The sequence below is a fragment of the Phyllostomus discolor genome, chromosome 2 (genome assembly GCF_004126475.2).
Source record: "Phyllostomus discolor isolate MPI-MPIP mPhyDis1 chromosome 2, mPhyDis1.pri.v3, whole genome shotgun sequence".
Taxonomy (NCBI): domain Eukaryota; kingdom Metazoa; phylum Chordata; class Mammalia; order Chiroptera; family Phyllostomidae; genus Phyllostomus; species Phyllostomus discolor.
The window spans coordinates 116,379,669-116,401,442 of record NC_040904.2 but is presented as its reverse complement, the minus strand read 5'-3'; the positions used below and the strand labels follow the sequence as shown (position 1 = coordinate 116,401,442).

Here is a 21,774-nt window from a genome sequence, read left to right as displayed (position 1 = left end):
CTGATGAAGTGTCAAAAGTGGTTTGTGAAGTTTGGCCAAATAATTCTTTGTTGTGGGGCTGTCTCAGGCATTGGAAGATGTTTAGCAGCATCCTGACCTCTACCCACTAAAAGCCAATAGCATAAGATAGCCGACATACTCAAACTACCCAAATCAAAAATGAAAAATGATGATTTTTCAGAAAAAATCTTCAGTCTTTTATTTTACAGAAAAAAACATAATGAACTTTTTGGCCAACCCAATACATCATACCTCCCCAAAGGGACAAAATTAGTTGGAGGTGGATGTAAGGGATAGCAAAAATCTTAACCCCTCGTGTATTATTAAGACACAAATAAAAGATACATCTACAATACATAAACAGCTATCTGGGGTGCTAAAATTTCATTAGATGGTTGAGTCAATTAGAAAAAATGAGTTGAGAAAAAACTTGCCTGGTTCACTAATTCCATACACAATAGAAATTTTCCCCTTCCTTGCATTATATCCTTCACAGTGAACTGTGTTCAACTCAACACCTCCAACTTTGCAAGCCCCCTCCTTTTGATCTCTTGGGTATCACCTCAAATGTCTCCTTAAAAGAGGCCTCCCTGACCATCTTAGCTAAAATGAACATACCTGGACCTGACTGGCTTGGTGGGTTGAGTGTCATCCTACAAAGCCAAAGGTCACTGGTTTGATTCTAGTCAGGGCACGTGCCTGGGTTTTGGACCAGTCCCCAGTTGGGGGTGTGCAAGAGTCAACCAATCTAATAGATGTTTCTCTCCCTTTCTCACTCCCCTCTCTCTAAAAGTAAGTGAAATCATTACAAAAATGGACATACCTGTGTTCACAACCCAGAGTAGAAGATATTTCCAGTGCTTATAATGGGCCCTAGTCCTGTCATAATACATGCTCAATAAATATTTGTTAGTAAGCCTAATAACTACAATATATGATGAAGCAAACATTTTTTTCTCTATCATAACTTGTAGAGTAACATTCACAATTCTAATAAATATTCAAGTACAAAGTAGAGACTTCTGATTTTAAAATAGCCAACTGTACTCATTCAAGTCCTTAGGTATAAATGTATTCATTATTGTTTTAAGTTACTATCCTAAGACAAATTTTTTAATTAAAACAAATTTTCATTTTGATATGACTTCAAATTTATGTAATAGTTTCCTAAATAATGATCTACAACTCTTTGGGGATAAACACAAGTGTTTGATTTTTTACTAATTCTAGAGGAAGCTGGAGCCTAGAGCCTCATCCTTCCTTGATTTATAAATGAAGTACAGTAGAACTCCTTCATCCACCATTTCATTTCCCTACAGTTAACTGTGGTCCCAAAACATAAAGTTTAAAACAAAAAAGTAAATAAGTTTTAACTTGTGTGCCATACTCAGTACTGTAATGAAACCTCATACCATCCCACTCTGTCCCTTCCAGGACATGACTCATCTTATTCCCACGTGTATCTGCATACGTATATGCTCCCCTCCCATTGGCAGCTGCCCAGGTCATTGGTTCACTTGTTGAGGTTCATAGAGCTTGTGTTCAAGTGACCCTTATTTTACTTAGTGGCTCCAAAGCGCAAAATCAGTTATGCTGGCAATTCAGATATGCCAAACAGAAGCCATACAGTGCTCACTTTTTCAGTTTTTTGATAAAGGGACAGAAACATTAATGTCAGAAACACTGATTCGTTGCCTCCCATATGCACTGAAACCAGGGACCAAAACCTCAACCTAATTATGTGTTCTGACCAGGAATCAAACCCACAATCTTTCAGTTACAGGATGAGCCATACTGGCCAGGGTATACTGCGACTGATTTATAAGTTTAACTTTATCATGGGTACATGTGTTTAGGAAAAAACATTGTATATACAAGGTTCAAAACTATCCGCAGTTTCAAGCTTCCACTGAGGAGTAGCTACTTAGTCACAGCAATGTTAATAATGCCCATTTCCCACTGCTGAAGTGCAGAATGTTCTTAAAAGGAAGGTTTATGATTTTGAGTCTAATGTCCCCTTCTCAATCATAAAAAAATTAAAACTAAGCCATTATTAAACTCAGTACAGTAACTCATAAAGCAAACTGTTAACATTCATCATGCCATTTAATAACCTTAAACATATATAACTTTCTGATATACTAATATTTACTAAAACAGGCATCACTTAATATAATTTAATATTTAAAGCACAAGACTTTAGGGCTCTAATTCCTGGAATTCTCACTGGCAAATTTAGACTTTAAAGATCTCCCAAGTACAATCATAAAATTTCTATTCCTATTTTTTACCTGTAACAATCTGTTTTATTAGTATCTTAATTTATTTTATTGACTTTATGCATTTAGTTGAGGAATACAAGGAACATATTTAAGATCACATTGTGCAGTTAGGATAAGCAGCATCTTAAACTTCATCTAATAAATACAATCACACACACACTCCGTAACACAGGTCCTAAAACATACTACAGATCATATAAAAGGATGGGGGAACATCATTTAAACATCAGCCCAAAAAGATCTGGTACACACCTAACAGTGCTCAACTAATGGGTGTAAAAAGAATGACTCCCTCTCATAGTTATTTGAAACAATCTTCCAGATACAGTGAGAAAATAAGCAAATGGTCACTGTGCAGTGCACTTGCTTATGTATTAAGTAGACAACTCTGCCTGTGAGTCAAACTTCTGAAAGAATGCACAATAAATTTAATCACAATGGTTGCCCACGGACAGAGAAGCTGAGTGGCTGGTGGACACATGGGAAATTTACTTTCTGTAAATTTACTGTACTGATTTACTTACTGTACTGATTTTTATTTCCTTGTGTACCAGACACACATTACTCAAAAACGTCAAAACTATTTAGTTTATGCATTAACAGCATTTGAAGGATAGTGAATGCACACTGGTGTGACAATTTCTAGATCTCAAAGAACGATCTGAATAATGACAAAACAGGGCCTATTGAGGTAACTTTACTTTTGAGGAATAAGAGACTAAGGTTAATACACCTGTGGTTTCCACATTTACTCTTGCTGTCTTTGACCAAGTACGAATAAAACAACCAACCTTCAATAAATGCCATTTCTTTAATATGGCATGTTTCCTTAACCAATGAATGTGACCACAGTGCTCTACCGAGGCTTAAAGGGTTAGGTGTATTCTGGCATGAGACTTAAGTCCATCACCAAACCCTTCCAGCTCCACCTCATCTTGTTTGTAGGTGTTTAGGGGCTATCTCTGCACCCTAACCTATATAAAGTTTGCATTGGTGAACTATTTATGTCTCATACTTTCACTTGCCCATTATTACCCACTTTGTTGACGACCATCAAATTCCTGAGCCAAGGCCTTTTCCTAAGCACCACTTCCTATGCTCAATGCCCTTTCTAGATGTCACAAGGACCTGATGCCACCCATCTTGACTTGCTGCTGTAATTATTTCTGGAAGGTGGTAGAACCAAAAGTACCTGCCATTTCATTAAACACCAATCACCTCTACCTTCTTTCTGCCACATATCCCTCCACATCTTCATAATTAATCAGTATATCTTGATTTATACTGTTCTCCAATCCTGCCACCCTGTATGGACTGTTTCCTTTCTCCACAGTCTGTGTTACAAGTGCACCTTCCCACAATCTAGTTAAACTTTTTTATAAGGCAAACTTTCTGAAACACAGATATGACTACCATCTCTCTCCTGCCAAAAAAACTCCTGGTCTCCTGGATCCTTACCACGAAGTATCTAATACTTTTTTCCAGTCTCATTTCAGGGAACTACCAGCTTCAGGTAAAAGTATCAGCATCCAGCCTTCATTCATATGTGCCCCCCTCTGATAATGCATGCTACCAAAACAAGATAGAACTCGTGTTGAAGATAATAAGCAAACTAAGGTAATTCTGACCCTAGTGTTCTAAATGGCCCTCTAACCCTCCCCAACCCTCAGCAAGAACATCCTCACTCATCCTATGTAAATATTTCCCAATTAGTTTATGTTAGACTCCCCTGCCCCCTTTTCTCTGAACTCCCTCTAACACTCAATTTTGGACAAGAAGTTTCATGTGTGAAGTCATCGAGTATATCCATCATTGCTAATGAGCTATACAATGTGCAGGCAATTTTTTTCAAATGGGTTATGGGTACTTGACAACCAACTGCACGGTGCTCTAATACGCCAATCACACAAAATGCACTCCTAATAGCAAGATTCCAAGATTTGTTTTCTAGTCCTGTGTACTTTCATTTTCCTTTCTTCTGCCTGCTTCAATCCATGCAAATGTAGTGCAAGTCTCAAACTGATTATTAAAAGGTACTACCCCTATTTGTGCTAACGTTCTTTGGTTTTCCTTTGGACCTTATTGTAAATAACATGCTGTATTCTCACCTCTAAGTGTGGTGTTGCTCAAGAACAAAAACACCTTGTACCTAACCCACAACAGTTACTTTAATCCTAAATGAAGCAAATACTTTCTGAATGAAGCTGATATTCCATGTCACCCATACTTACATAGAAATAGTCATTTATAACCTATGACCACATCTGGTGTATACTAACCTATGCTATTTCCATGTAGAATAACAATACAATCCCTTATAATTCATTCACAGGCCCTTTATATTTTGTTTTTACAATGATTTATTGACCAAATACAATGTTAATACATACCCAAGTATCACTTGATGGAAACAAAGCATGTACATTAAATCAGCATTTTAATACCTTAGTTATTTTTAACAATGTGACTGAGCGCTGGCCTTCAAGCCAAACACTCCCTGCAATTCAATTCCCAGCACAGACGTGGGTTGCAGGTCAGGTCCCTAATTGGGGGCACACATGAGGCAATCACACATTGATGGTTTTCTCCCTCTCCTTCTCCTTCCCTTCCCCTTTCTCTAAAAATAAATTTAAAAAAATTTTTTAAATAAAACAACTCATTGTAGTACTAGCACCCAGGCTACTGTGTGTGCATGCACTTACATACTATCCTGAAGAAAATAACTATTAAAAAACACGTAAGAAAAAAGTTAAATATCAAAATGAACTATCAATATTCACTTAATGATAATCCAGCTGAGAGCACGAAGAGTCTAGAAGACCACTGCAGTCCTAAGAGGCTGGTTTTTGACGTGTTATCTAGGCAACAAGAGCTCAGGTTAGAGCAAAGAAAGGCAGGCCTCCAGAGGGAAAGGAAGTCTGGGATGAGGATGGGGGCTAGAGATGGGATGATATAGAGCATGGAAAATTAAGGAAACGGTAGAGGTATTAAGTGCTAGGCAAAAACTTTATGGAAAACTTATACAAATGAGTTCAACCTACAAATCGTCTTAAACCAATTTTCTTCACATCCAATTAAGTATAAAGACAGAGATTTCACCATGATTGAGTAAATAAGTATTAAATATATTTGTATCTCACATACTATATATGAGCTATATAGAAATAAATTACATTAGAACTTTGGCTAACTTGATTCCATTTGTCCTCCAAAAGATGTCAGACAGTATACACACCATTGTAACATGTTGATTATTAACCAAAATTGTACCGTAAAGTAACTTAGAAAAACTTCAAATCTTCTTAAAATATTGCATTATACACTCACCTCCCAGCTTTTCACCACGTCAAAGAGAGAAAAAAAAAGGCAAAATGGGATAGTTTCTGGGAGGTCCCTGAACATGGTGGTAATGCCATTCTTCCTGACCTACACATACTGACTTGCATAACTGAAAAATACAAGAACTTCAGGAATGTCTACTATATCACTAAAAAATGTTCATCTGTCTTCTTCCAGAAATACTTCAAATAATTTTAAAGGCAATCCTGAAAAGCAAACAATGCCTACTTTATAGGTAATTTTTAAAATCTCTACAAACCACCCAATTAAACAATAATCAAGGTAAACTTAAAGATCAAGATAAAATAACAGGTCAGGGAATCAGTCACCTTTAAGAAATTCTTAGAGTATTTGAATAATTATCCATTCTCAAATTGAAACTATTAGCAAAAAAAGAACAAGTTAAATATTTTTTCAAACTACATATTGAAAATTATTTTTCAATATTTTTGGTGTAATACCCAATGTATTGATCAAAGCCTCTGATGGGACTGTGTGTGCCCTTCATAACAGAGAAATTTTACTGAATTATTTCTGTTGGACACCTTAATCACTTTGTCATTTTAAAGTTCAATTACTAGGAGGATCACCATCATTAGATTTTCATTGTCTATGGATGTGGATATGATGGATTTCATAAAAGTGTGTGCAGATAGCCACAACGATGAAAAGTTACTGCACTTTCAAAGGAAACCCTTATGAACACTTCCTGATGAGTTGCTCTTAACTGCCAACATGCCCCACTTCTGCTACTTCTAATTGTCTCTTCAATGTACAAGATTTGCACATTTCCTTTTCAATTTGCAAGAGGAAAATACATAACTTCTAAATCAGCAGCCTTCATGTTACACTCAATTAGAAATAAATAACTTTTCTCCTGGCTGAACAGTTCAGTTGGTTAGAGCATCATCCTACTAAAGACCAGAGTTGCAGGTTCAATCCCACCTAGTGGCGCATGTACGAATCAATTGATGGATGCATGGGTGATTGGAATAACAGGTTTGTTTCTCTCTCCTTCCTCACCCCTAAAAATCAAAAACAAAAATAAATGTTTCCATTACTTTCTTAGAAAACTAGGATTATGGAATGATGCTCCAAGGCACACAGGCTAAGGTGGCTGTAATTTTTTTAAATTAAAAAAAAAAAAATGCTCTGGCTGGCGTAGCTCAAGAGGATTGAGCACGGGCTGTGAACCAAAGTGTTGCAGGTTCTATTCCCAGTCAGGGTACATGTCTGGGTTGCAGGCCATGACCCCCAGCAACCGCACATGGATGTTTCTTTCTCCTTCCCTTCCCTCTCTAAAAATAAATAAAATCTTTTTAAAAAAAATGTGTTCCTTATAAATGATAAGTACTAATGGAATACCATTTAAAAAATTTAAGAAATTTAAATTAAGAATCCTTGAGATTGTTGCTCCAACTGTTAAGAACCTTCTTCTACCCTTTGACCAACGTATCCAATTTCCAGACTCAATGTCTGTACTCCCACCCATTGTCCCAAATTACTCACTTAACACATTTTCTCCCTTTGTCTAAGTACTTTCTTTAAAGACATACTTCTATTTACTCCTATGTAGGAGTACACATTATCCCAATTCTATTAAAACAGAAGTACTCATTCTCTGCTGGCTGTTGCTCTGACACAAAGATACCGTTTGAGAATTCACTGCTTCCCATTTCTTCAGCCACCTGCCAGAGCCCAAGCTCAAGACAGGGAACACTAATTATTGGGATTAAAAAGCTCAATACCTTTTTTCTAAATATTTTATCTATTTATTTTTAGAGAGGGAAAGGGAGGGATAAAGAGAAACATCACTGTGTGGTTGCCTCTTGTGCATCCCTTACTGAGGATAAGGGACCTGGCCTGCAACCCAGGCATGTGCCTTAGGCAGGGAATCAAACCCATAACCCCGTGGTTTGCGGGCTGGTGCTCAATCCAGTGAGCCACACCAGTCAAGGCTTCAATAACTATTTATTGAATGAAGAAGACATCTGTGATTCTCACCCACTTCCACACTTCATCTGGTCATAAAAACTGGAGACTTAAATCTGTGCCATCACTCCATATTTTTCTGCTGGATTTTCCTTCAAACTGATTAAAAAAAATACTGTGTGCCAAACATTGTGCTATGACACTGAGAACAACAGTAAAAGATGAGTAAAATGTAGGCACAACAATCATATACTGAACAAAGTGATAGCAATGACAAGAAGTGATGTGTCCCTACTGGGAAAAAGCTCCTCCCTTAGAGGCCTACAAAAATACCTGGGGAGATACAGAAAGTAACATCAAAGTATTTAGGGAGCTGAGGGTGGATGAAGCTGGAAAGGTTGACTGAGAGCAGGTCAAATAAAACTGTGTCCCACAGTGCAGCTGGATTGGGATTCGGATAGACAAGGACTGTATTTGAAAGACAGGAAACGCGATCTAATTAACATTTCAAAAGGATGCAGCAGGTATTAAATGGAGAGTAAATTGCAAAAGGAAAAGGAGGACCAGTCAGGGTACCAGTCACCTTCAGGAATACATGGTAGTGCCCTGAAAAGTAACACATTATCCAGACAGACAGGTTGTCTAGTTAATAAAATCCCAACAAACCACCATTGTTACTGAAAAAAACAAAATATATAAAATCCAACATATTCTATCTTCCTCACTCTCAGGCACCCACACTCATCACACCCCAGTCTTCACTTACCTCCTTATCTTTTAATGATATCATCACTCCACCTTCCTAACCAGAACCTCCCAGATTACTGCATCACCCTCAATCCCACCTACACAACCAGTGTGTTAATTCACTCTACCTGAGTCATTTCTGTCTGGAATCTGAGATCCTTTCAGATATTATGAGGAGGATGGGGGAGTGGACTGATCTTCTATGTGATCCCTCTGCTTTCTATTTCTGATCCAATTATTCTTGTATAACACTTAAAATAATTGTCCTGATTCTAAGTCACCAAAAAGATAAAAGCTCAAAATTCTTTTAAGATTACTAGTAATCAGTTTTATCTAAACTTCTTGCCTTCTCCACTCTTACTTTCCTTCCCTTGGACAGCTTCCTTCCCCTGAACTGCTCAAGACCCTGTCTCACTGACATTCTCATTAACCCTTTGACCACATCCTCCCTAACCTCCTCCAGAAGAGAAAACAAAATATGGTAACTGGCAAATACATACTCACCTTTAAGATCTGCTCAGAAGTTATCATCTGAGTGAAGTCCTCCCAACAGAGTTGGGTATTTGCTTCTATGTTTTCAGCGCATTTGCAATTCCATCCATTACTATACCAACTAGCCTAAGAATTTGCTTACAGCACTACCAACACACAATAAACTACAAATCCCAAGAGTGCAGGCATTGCATTTTGTTCATTTTTGTAATCTCATTAATAAACACCATCTGTCCTAGTGTTGGTATCATTCATTCACTGAACACTTAATAAAGACTTGCTGGAAAATGAGAATAAATTATTCAATGATAAATAAGATCCCTCCTCTGTTAGGGCTGACATCCTGGAATGAAGTAAACAACATGAAAATTTCACACAAAGGTTTTAAGACAAATCATGAATAACAAAATTTATTTTATGGAGTACCAAGTAGATAATAAACACACAAACAGTAATAAAGGTGAAATGAATAAAATATAAGCTTAATGTGTACAATTTATCTCCTGAGAACTGGGTGCTCCAATGCCCTTTGTGCATTCCCGCACAAGCACCAATTAATTCTGCCACAGGTAATGGGTCTCACCCTGACACCTAATGGTGAGTATGTGCTTATTAACAAACTTTCAACTTCAACCTCCAATTACTTATTTAACAAGAAAATAGATTACATAATTACAGACCATGTAATATAAAGATAAAAATGTGACAATGTTACTACTGTAAACCAGCACTGCACAAAAGAAAAATGCAAACATAAATTTTATATTTCTTAGAAGCTATGTTAAAGTGGAAAAAAGCAACAGATGAAGTTAGCTTAATAGTATACACATTTTAATTAACCCAATATACCATTTCAGTATGTATCCATGTAAAAATTATAGGTATTTTACATTGATTTCTTCACACCAAAGTCTTTGCAATCCTGTGTATATTTCACACATCTAATTGGTAAATTTTCTTCAATACTTGTGTGTATTTAGAGTTCATTAAATTTAGATGCAAAATTAGATGCACACACTCACATTTTTCCAAGTATGCTAATACTTGATAGCTGAATTAAAGTTAATCAGTCACACTGGTCCTATTCCTAAACCTTGACAACCACAATGGTCACCATGCTCCCACAGTACTCTTACTGCATCCACTTTCTTCATTATCCCACATCCATTTTGCCAGCAGACACTAAATCAAACTGGATGCTCTTCCTGTGTCTGCAAAGACATGTTCTTTCTTTCTTTAAGGTTTTTGTATTTTTAGAGACAGGAAGGGAGGGAGAAGGAGGGGAGAAACATCAATGTGATAAACACCAACAAGCTGCCTCTCTTAATTACCCCAACCAGGGATCAAACCTGCAACCCAGGCATGTGTCCTGACTGGGAATCAAACTGGCAACTTTTTCACTTGCAGAACAACGCCCAACTGAGGCATACTGGTCAGTAACTAACAAAGCATTTTCTAATCCCCTTATCTAAAACAGTAGCTGTCATTTCCTCTCCCCTTGTGACATCAAGTTATTTAAACTGTTTGTCACTCTTTCTCACTCTAGGTTGAGAATATATGTATAGGAGCTAAGGGTTGGTCTACTTTGTGCACAGCCATATCTCAAGTGCTCAAACTGGAAGGACCTGTCAATAAAGCTACTGTAGAAACCCAGTACTGAGTATTCTAAATGTTGCCATTTACTCATCCTAAAATAAAAGCTTATTACCATATTTTGCTATGAATAATACACTTTTCCCCAATTCTGAGGAGAAAAATAGGGGTGCGCATTATACATGGGTATAATGATGACATGCCATGGGTATAACAACAGGCATAATAACCCTGTGGATATTACATGCATAAAAGCATGGGTGCATATTATACACAGGAGCACATTATTGTTGGCAAAATATGGTATATAATTCACATTATTATACATGGGAATTAGTACCACCTATGTATAATGTGCGCCCTCTTTTTTCCCCTCAGTAATTCGGGCAAAAAAGTGCACATTATACACAGCAAAATGCAATAATTTAGAAATAAAAGAATCTGAATATACCGTTTCTTTATTATACTTCCCACTCCCCAAATTTGGAGCACATCATTTTCAATACACTTATGATCTTCCTCTTACTGATATTTTAAAAGATCTAATGGTTCCAGGTATACATACACAGCTAAGAAACAAACAAAAAAAAGTCTTTTCAGTTTTCCTAGTTATAATATTCATGCATAAATATAAATTGTGGTGACAGTTCATGTATTAATCTAAAACTTTTGGTTTTTCTAGTAGGATAAAAGTGGGGCTGTGAAAATATGGAAGGGGAAAGCAGGAAGCATAGAAAAAACTATAATCTGAATAAGAAAACATCAGTAGTGTATAAATTGGGAAACAAACTCAAGACAGTTTCCTTTGTCAAAATGTTTATTTTTCTGCATTCATGTACCAAATATTAAAGTTAAGCACTGACTTCTGTAGAGATATAACTCATTGTAGTCAAACAAATTAAAATAATTTCCTGATTTCAGAAGATTAGTAATGAACCGAACAGGAAAAAGAAAAAAAAAAGCCCAAATCTATCAAGGGACATATCCACATACATTTTTTTTTTAGTAGAGGAAACAGTTTTACTCATTAGCCTGCATGAGAATTCCTCCATTAAAAAATAGGTTAATAAAGTCTCCTTTAGGCTCCAGTCAGTTGGTCCAGTTATTTGGAACATCGTCCCATATGCCAAAATATTGTGGGTTTGATTTCCAGTCAGGGCACATACATAGGTTGCAGGTTTGATCCCAGCTTGGGCAAGTTCAGGAGGCAACGAACCTATGTTTCTCACTCATATTGGTATTTCCCTTTCCCTTACTCTCCCTAAAATCATCAATAAACATACTGTCAGGTAAGGATTAAAAAATAAGAAAGAAAAAAAAGGGCAAAGACAAGCCCACACAAATAAAGGTCAGGCTGTAATTTAATTAAAATGGCGTCAGCCCTGGTTGGCATAGCTCAGTGGATTGAGTGCGGGCTGTGAACCAAAGCATCACAGGTTCGATTACCAGTCAGGGCATATGCCTGGGTTGCAGCAACTGCACATTGATGTTTCTCTCCCCCCCCTAAAAATAAATAAATAAAACCTTTTAAAAAAATGAATAAAATGGCGTCAATCTACTCATTTTCCAGGATGGTAAGCAAAGACAATGATAGTTTTCTAGCACCTTCATCCAGCAGGCATAATAAGCAAGTTCAAACATACCAATACAGATATAGATTACTACATCGTTTCATTTTTCATACTGGAATGAATAGTGGAAAATAGGTTAAGTAAAAAAACACTTTACAAACTTTTCAAAATGTACTCTTCTATTACCTCTTCACTTGAATTAACTAGGCTTGTGAACACAAAATCCTAGTTCAAAAAAGCTTAAATATACATATTATGTATATGATTTAGCACTCAATGTCAATGACACTGCCTATTCAAAAATAATGAAGTTTGTGGAGCACTTCTCAGGTGATAGTAGCTGGAAGAGTCTGGTGAGGTTTGGATTGACCAGGGATCCTAGATGACACAAAGTGTACCAGGACAGCCATTATGCTGCCAACAACAACAACCACCACCACCACCAACCAAAAACACTTCTGTGCCTCTTTTGAGTAACATTTTAGAACAAGAGGTTCTCAAAGTAAGGTCCCCAAACCCAATATCAGTATCAGCTGGGAACTTGTTAGAAAAGCATATATATTATTTACTGTCCTCTTAGGACCCACTAAGTGGGACACTCTGGGATGCAGCCCAGACGTCTGTTTGAATGAGCTCTCCAAGGGATTCTGACTCATCAAGAACCAACAAACTAGAGATGTTCAAGGCCTTTTACCTTACAGCACGGATTTTATTCTTCCGTTGCTGTTACATCAGCCCTAGGAAAGGGTCCAGTACACAACAGGACCCTTTGATACATATTGGTAGAGTGAATAAACATATACAGGAAAATTCTGACTAGCTCCCCCATAAATTCTATATGGCTAAGAAAGTATTACTTTGTAGACAATTACTCCAATTACTATGCTGTTTGCTCAACTGTTGGTTCCATAATGATCCTAATGTTTAAAACATTCTAACCAAATCCTTGAACATACAAATATTCTAACCAACTCAAATTAGGATTATAGACTAAATAATTATTCAGCAAGTCATTACTATGTCCAAAACTAAAAAGATCAGAAATTATTATTAAAAGAATCACGATGTGTGTGATTTACTTTCTTATGACATTAAAAAAAGATTTGTAAACTAAGCAATGTTTGATATAGATTGACATTATCTAATAATCTGCAAATACCCTGATAAAAAATTAACTAAAATTATTCTAACAAACTATACAATAAGAGGTTCTCTATTTCCACATAACATGAATAATTTGAAGAAAATAAATTTAATTAAGCATACAAAACCAAAAATGTAGGTAATTCACAGGGATAGGAGTATATTTATACAGCTCTTCTAAAACCCAAAAATATACCTAAAACTTCACATTCACTAAAATCCAGCTAGGTGACAATTTCCATAAAAGATAGAACAAGGAAGACTATGTCTTAAAAATCCAGTCAAAGATATAAAACATAATAAACCACTGTGGCTATTCATTTAAGAGTTTGATACTACCTCAAACTGAGATGTATAATATATAATAAAAATGTGAAGTTGAATCTATGATGGAAATTTCAAAGCTAGAAACAACTTTTAGATATAAACATCAATTCAAAGTATCCAACCACCAATGATACCTTTGCTTATACAGACCATTTAAAAAATATAAGATCCATTTACATTACTGTTGATGCAATGCAGGACCCTTGTATTTAATGAACACAAAAGGCATTTATTATTAATTACAATTTTTTAGTAATAAGGAAAATTCAACAGAAAAAAGTCATATATTCAAACTAAGTTTACTTTTTTACTTTAAGAGTTTTTCATTCTATTTTTCCATTACCATTTATTCCCCTCATACCGATTTCCACTTCCAGCCAACCAACCCCCTACTACCTAAGCATACTTCTTAATTCTACCTAAACCTAAAATTTTGAGTCTCGATTTTGAGACAGAAGTACCTCAAATGAAATTTAGGTGACTATACTCTATGAAAAAGAAATAAATTTTATTTACATGTATAAGCAGAACACCAGCCCTCCTAAAATTCAATGTTTTAACTCAGAGAGAAAGAAAAATCATAACTTAAAGAATTTTTAGGTAAACAAGTCAACAAAATACACTGCTACAGAAGAAGCGGTTGGTAGAGATAACAGTTTGGCAGAGATAACAGTAATTTGAGCAATAAAGCAATACACTTGAAAAGGAATTTTTAAACTGGAAATTATGAACTTAGCTAGCTAAATTACTTTAAGGGCTGCAGTATCTTCCATCTAGAAAAATATAAGCTTCTCTTATTGAAAAGGAAAATTAAATATCACAAAACAAAGAAAGTATAGACTACCAGGTAAATACAAGTATTACTAAGAAATTTCAACCAAAAAAACCCATTACATATTTATAATCTAAACATGGTTTTAAAGAAAATGACAAGTGGTTAAAAAATACTCCTAAAATAACAACACAGCACTTTCAGTGGGCCTTTAAATATTCAGTCTTGTAGATTCAAACTTCAATCATTAATAGTTATAATCAAAGAAACCAAAATTAAAAACTATTTTTCTTACATTTAAAAGGCAGTGCTGTTGACAGAAAAAAATAAAAGCTAATACAATATATAATGCACAAATCCTGATTTTGAAGATCAGATACTATAAAATAGTGAAACTTGACTATTTCCCCAAAGTGACATCCCATAAATTACTTGACCATATTCAACTGGAAAACTGTAAGTCTACTTATTTTACACAACTGGGAAAAGCAATGTATAAAGTGAGCATATTGAAATTTTTTTCTATTTTTAAATTAGAATGAAAGATGGTGGAAAGGAAATACTGTTCTTGTTAAATACAAAAGTACTCTATTCATTTAATCATGATTTGTTTACCATGAAATAAACCCATACTGGACTATACCACTAGAAACTTAAAGAAGTTTCTCCTCCCTCAACCCACCAAAATTAGCTCTTATCTAAAAATATCTGTCTATGAAGTAAACACAGGAAAACATTTACAACAACATCTAGGAGTTAGGCATGTGGGTGTTCACCAGCTTATTCTTGAAAATAAGAAGTCTGACTTTTTAAATCATCACCATCCTCTCAAATTTCAGGAATATATTTTAACATATTATTAGCTATTGTAACAAAACTCTTCTCTCCCTCTCTCTCTCTCTCTCTCTCTCTCTCACACACACACAACATTTAAACACCAAAGAACTCCCCAAGAAATTTCCTGTTATTAAAAAATTTCCTTTTATTTCTGACTAGTCCCATTTGACACTAAATTTCAAATCTTTTAAAGATTTAAACATACACCCCTTGCTGCTGTGGCCGAGTGGACTGAGTGCCAGCCTGCAAACCAAAGGGTTGCAGGTTCAATTACCCGTCAGGGCACATGCCCAGGTTGCAGGCCAGATTCATAGTAGGGGGCATGTGAGAGGCAACCCACACATTGATGTTTCTCTCCATCTTTCTCTCTCCCTTCTCCTCTAAAAATACATAAAATCTTTTTTTAAAAAAAAAAAATAAAGGTTTAAACATACAGTTCATCACATTCTTTCATAAAACATTTCCTTTCAACCACACATATAGGTTTTCTTCCTCATTCAGAATCTAGATTGTAATTATCAATCTAACCCCCATTTTTTAATTAGTGACTGTTATTCATTATTACTGACACATTAATATTGACACAGCAATTATTGCAGACTTTATACATAAACACCAAGTTACTGAAATATTCAAGTATAATTAAAACGTAAAAGGTATAATTTCAATTAGTAATTGAGGAACAAGATCCATTTCAGTTACTGTCCTTATTGATAATTTCTATTTCTTTTAAATTGCCATTCCAACTAAAACAACCATTTCTCCCCTAACATTAGAGATATTGTAACCAGAATTAAAAAATGAATATTTAATATCTTCAGCTGAAAGATCAGCACTGATCCAAACAGAAAAATCCAAAAACTCAAGGAAGAATAACAAATTAAGCTTTATGAAACACAAGTGAAAAAAAATCCTTCAAAGAAAAACTGGATCTATCAAGAAAATGCATTTATTTGTAAAATAAACAAAAACAGGGCAATTCTGAAAAAATACACCGCTAAAATAAAATAATTAGAAAAAGAATGTTCCTTTATTTTGTGCATGTTAATTACATAATAGCATATGAAACCTAAATCCTGCAGACTTTAAACTCAGTGTTTCAAATCATGACACAGCAAGAAACATAATATTGTGGTATTATACTAAAATTGTTTCATTACCTTTTCATGGAAAGAACTATGGTAGCATATACGACAAACTTACACTTATATAGAAAAGCTAAATTTTTATTTTTATATCTACCATTTTTAAGCAAATGACATTCAAATATATTCCTTAGTATACTAAATCACAAGAAAAAAATATTGACTGAACCAGCCACAGAGGTGTTTAGTGCTATGTGAACACTAAAAACTGAATAGCTAGAAGTTCACAGATGCTCCATTTGACTGTCTCCCAGAAGCTGACTGTTCCCAGGGTAAACTTGGTAAGTACTGGAACAAGGATTTTCTTGATGCAGGGGAAAAGCTGTGTAGAACTCTTTTCTTGGAGCCAGAGCTGAGTTGGACACTAGAATGTTCAGCAGATTAGCATATCTTTGCGCACTGGCTTGCAAACGTTCTTGAATGAATCTTACAGAATTCCATAGCCTTGGCCAAACATAGCTTGGTATTGACATTAAAGGATAAAGTTCCTCCCAATCTCAATTCAGCTTTGAAGCAAAATGCAAAGCTAAAGATTATTTAAGAATTATGTGAACAAAAATATAGATGATGGGGAAGGTATATTTAGGTGCACTAGATAGTACTTTAAAAATTATAGCTAATGTTAAAATTCCTTGTACTGCAATGAACATCCAAATTAAAACAAACCCCACTCTCCCTGCTAACTCATACTCATGGAAAGCACAATGAGAAAGTTTTTGACTACTATTTTACAATCCCCATGACTGCCAAAAAACAAAAGCCTGTGAATGATATAAATTTTAGAAAATAATTCCAACCATACTGTTGTATCTAAAAAAACACAAACCATGAAATAATACATAAGAAAAATTAAACTGGTACAGAAGAAGTCACCCCAATTACACTTTACACACAACTGGTTTTATGCAAGATTTTAAATTATAAACAAATTGATTTCTTTCCAAAGTATGCCTTTTAGCAAAAATAGAAGCCATGCACAAACAGAGGTATTTCCATACTGTTCATTTTAAAATAGCACATTATTCTCCAAAAAAAATGCTAATAGCATGATATAGTAACACTGAAACATTTTGTGAGAAATAACTACACTGTGATCAATGTCTGATGTTAGAATTATAGTTTAAAGATTTAATTCCTTAAATGTAATTTTAAATTAAACATGGCTGACAAATAAAATTTTAAATACAGCAAGGACTTTGTTTTGGAATAAAATTTATAATGTCATAAAATCAGTTTTTTCCTAGTACTGAAAATCACATTTCAAAATACATATTCGATAGTAGAGGGATATACATGATTCCAATGACCCCAGCCATTCTCAAGTTAATTCTATTTTTTTGAAATCACCCCTTGAACTTGTATTTCTTGGAGACAAACACAGCTAGTCTGTCAGACAAGTTTTACTAGAGAGTTACCAACTACTGGGAAATATTTGCAACACTGAAGAGTCAAGCCATCTTTAATACTTCTAGAAAGCAACCTTCTCAAGAAATGTTTAATTTCTTCTAAATCACACAGCAAATCCTCACTTAACATCCAATCTAACAGTACTGTTTGATTTTTAAAGAAACTTAAAAGGTAAGATTTAGATATTGACACCAAATAAATGGCAGATAAGATTAAAAATAGACACTATTTCATAAGCAAGAGATTTGCCTTCAAACACTTTGTTTTTTTCCAAGACTGAAAGATTTATTTGAAAAAAAAAAAAATCAGCACAGGACAGAGATATCCTTAATATTCCTCTCAGAATATCTGAATATTCATAATCTATATGAAATTTGACAGCAACTCTCGTTTCACAGAACATCAATGGTTTACAGATGTAAACTCCCAGGCCCGAGCCTTACTGACATTAGCTTTCACTAAGCTGCTATCTTCAGTGCTACTTAGACAAACTAAAAAGCAGAAAAGTCTATTTTCATTTTTATTTTCATTTTTAAACGAATGGGATTAGTTAAAGCAACTCAAGTACTACTGTTACAGCAAAGTTTATTAAAACTGTAAGAGAATACCACTAATAACATTTGTAAATTATCCAAAATTATTTCTTTATTGAAGTAACTACATAGATTTCACAGTACTATGGCATATTTATTTATCTAAGGTCACAAACACATTTTAACATTCACAATGATGAGCATAAGCATTACCATTCTAATCTACAAAGCTCATGAATAAAGAAAAATACAAAAACCTTAAGTTTTACAAAAAGAAATACTTTAAATTCTACATACATTAACAATAAAACCATTTCTTCCAAGGTAACAGGTTAAAGTGTAAAGGCATACCACTGAATTTTCTTCTCTAGTTATGATTTAGAAATATTTAATATCTACGACGCTTATTAGGGCCTTCAAAGTTGCCCCCTTGGCTTCCTCTACCAAAACCACCAGGACCACCACTAACAGGACCTACACCACTAATGGGTGCTTGAGGGGTTTCAGAACCTGTTCTACTACCCATAGGTGATCCCATCTGAGATGGTGGTCCTTGTGGAAATCTATCATTGGGCTAGAATACAACACAATAAATATGAAGTCCATTTGGAACACGCCAAATATAAGTGACAAGAAAAATTGGCAAAATCCCAAGTGGTGATGTCATGAAGTTCAGCAGAAAGTCCAGCAGAATCAGGATCATACATAGAAGGAAGAAAGGAGCAATTTAATTAGTTACTATTTTTTAAAAAAGCATCTGAAGAATTACATATTGCTACTATGTCCCAATTTCATAAAGAATGAACTGATTTCTTAAAGCAAATGCTATCTTAAACCTAATCAATATTATAGTACTATTCTGGTATCTTTTTATAAAAGTATGCATTAACTGTGGTGTATTAAAAAATACTCTTTAAAAATCAGAGTTAAAACTGGGGAACAGCACCACACTCAGTAAGTAAACTGTTATTATGAAATCTTTTGAGATATTTTGTAGAAAAACTATTATTGAGAAAATAGTTATTTTTAAATTGACACTTTATTAACATGTACTACTAACAGCATAATTAAACACCCGAATCTCATAGTTGGAAAGATTTCACAGTAAAACCACATATACTAATTAATCTCAAAAACTGAATAGACTCCCTTTGTGCAGTAGTAGAACACCATTATGAAAAAGACCGAAGAAAATATTTAAATGAAGTTTACAATTTCGGAGGTAGGGGTGGAAAAATGGGCCACTTAATAGTACTTCAAAATTACTATCAATGATTATATTGGTAAACAAAAATTTAACCAAAGTGGTTTAAGTTTTTACTAGCTTTCAGACATTTTACTATAAAATTAAGCCTCCATTAAAGGAAACAGTATACTAATTATATATAATGCGCCATCTGTCATAGTAGATATGACAGCACTGCCCTTTTGTCTCTGTACACTCATTAAAATTAAAAGTTAACATATCTAATTTCTCCAAATTCATAAAACATAGCATTTAAATAAAATAAATTTTAAAATGCTAAAATACTGCATCCATCAATTCTAAGAAACACATTTACTTTTTTCATCTCCAAAACCAGGAAGGAGTTACAGCTAATGGCATGACTGATTTTAATTTGCAGTGCTTTTTCTTTCTTAGCAGCAATGGCGCTTAAGACTTTTGTAGTAGTTCCAAAACTAAACCCTTTTCAAAATATATAATCAACCAATCTTCCTTTTCTAAATGGTATTTAGAACAATCATTAACAAAAGCCAAATTAGAAAATGTTTTACCAATACAAAGCTTCATTTAAACAGTGATAGATTTCAAGGAAATGAAACGGGTATCAAGTCTTGCTACTGAAATTCAAATATAAGCATTACTACTGAAAAGCATTTTTTATAATACTTAATGCACACAAAGATATCTTCACACTCTGAAACCGAGACATGAAATTTGTTACTTTTAACTCAGTAACAAATGTAATTAGTAATTCTACAATATAAGAATGAAAATTTTAAACTATAATATAAATTATTTTACAGTTAAATTCTTTGAAATTAACAAGTGATCATTTCCTTAGAAATGTTTACTAACAACTGTTTTTCACATACACTGGAGTTTTGTCCCCCAACAAAGATAAGGAGTCCACACAGGAACGGAACACAATCATAAAACACTTGAATGCTACTAAGAGGTGGATAAAAATTAAAAGCACTATAAAAATAACTGTAATTAACATGTGTTTGCTACACACTTAAGTATAAAGCATGCCATGGGTGATAATTATAACTCTCTCTAGATACTTAAACATTGCCTCTCATGTCAACATATAACATCACAAGATTACTTTTTACTCATTTCACATTGAACTTTACTGCCAAAACAAATGATGCCAAGCTATATTAAGTGTGAAGTTACCTTTGGGGCAGAGTAAATATTATTTAATATAATCAAAATAATGTTTATGATACATTACCACTGCTCCATTATCTGGCATCATTGGAGTTCCCATATTTGCTGCTCCTTCTGGTCCCATGGCAGGACCAGGACCCATTGGTGGGCCAGGTATAGTTCCTCTGTTGTTCATATTCATACCCATCATTGGAGGAGGACCTTGGTTACCAGCAGGTGCTGGGCTAAACGCATCTATGCAAAACAATCTATACTTAGAGCTGTCCTATCTTAGTTCAGTAAGCATTAAAAATGTAACAACACTTATTCAATATATACAGACCACATCATCAAAATAATTTTCCTTCCGTGAAAATGGGACACTCAACTACCTATTCTGTTAACAAACTGTTTGTTACCTACGCTAATAGAATTTTCATTCCAAAAACAAAAGTATATAAAACAAATGAGACAGCTATCATTTAAGGACATTGGAGACTGTAAAAGCTTGAGAACTTTTTAAAAAATCTGTATTATTTGCTAGATTAGCTTTTTAACAAAACACTCCCTTTACAATGATGACTAAACTCTACCAGTTTAACCACAAAAGATTTTCTTAAAGTTATGATTAAAAATATTAGCATGTAAATTGCATTGAGAGAAGAGAATCCATTCCCTCTAATATATAAAGTTCACTGTAGCTTTTACAAAGGTATAGAACTCCTCCCAAAATTTTATAGGAGGTGCTTTATGTTAGAAATATGTAATCTAAACAAAAAAAAATTGAAATGACTCAACATGACAAAGCTTATTTTTAAAAACAACTGCAACCAAATAAGTATTAATACATTTGATTTTTAGATTTTTCGCCATGCTGAAATTCTGCAAATGAAAACAAGCAGGTATATTTCAAACTTCTTCATCAGAAAGACATACCCCAGCCTCATGTCAATTGCAATAGTGTTTGTGCTATAATATAATACTACACTTATAATGGCCTCAAACATGGCCTTTTAGGTACCTTCCTCAAATTTTTCATTTTTAAACTCTTCATATACTTGTTTAGCATTAACAATTTATAACAAAGATTGACTTCAACTTTCAGTTCTCTTCTAGTATTTCATTATGTTGGTAAATTTTATGAGTTTAAACTTAATTTCTCAAAAACACATTATAACAGGAGTTGATGTATTCACTGAAACCCACAACTCTACACAGTATCTTATGCAGCTGAACTTCATACATGGCTAAGTCCAGGAAGTAACTGAAAGGAAGAA

At 34.4% G+C, this 21,774-nt stretch overlaps 1 protein-coding gene across 3 annotated transcripts in view; it reads right to left on the bottom strand.

Annotated features, from left to right (window-relative positions):
* Nucleotides 1–21,774, bottom strand: part of PSPC1 (paraspeckle component 1) — a 113,739-nt gene that overhangs the window by 24,938 nt on the left and 67,027 nt on the right. Inside the window, exons 8-9 of one of the 3 annotated variants that reach the window (XM_028531731.2) lie at nucleotides 20,583–20,752; nucleotides 16,525–18,694 (exon numbers count right to left, since the gene is read on the bottom strand). The exons of the other annotated variants lie outside the window; for them this stretch is intronic. Coding sequence (XP_028387532.1) covers nucleotides 18,509–18,694; nucleotides 20,583–20,752 — 356 coding nt within the window. The 3' untranslated portion in view covers nucleotides 16,525–18,508. Of the gene's footprint in view, nucleotides 1–16,524; nucleotides 18,695–20,582; nucleotides 20,753–21,774 lie in introns of those variants that run through there. 3 annotated transcript variants of the gene reach the window in all.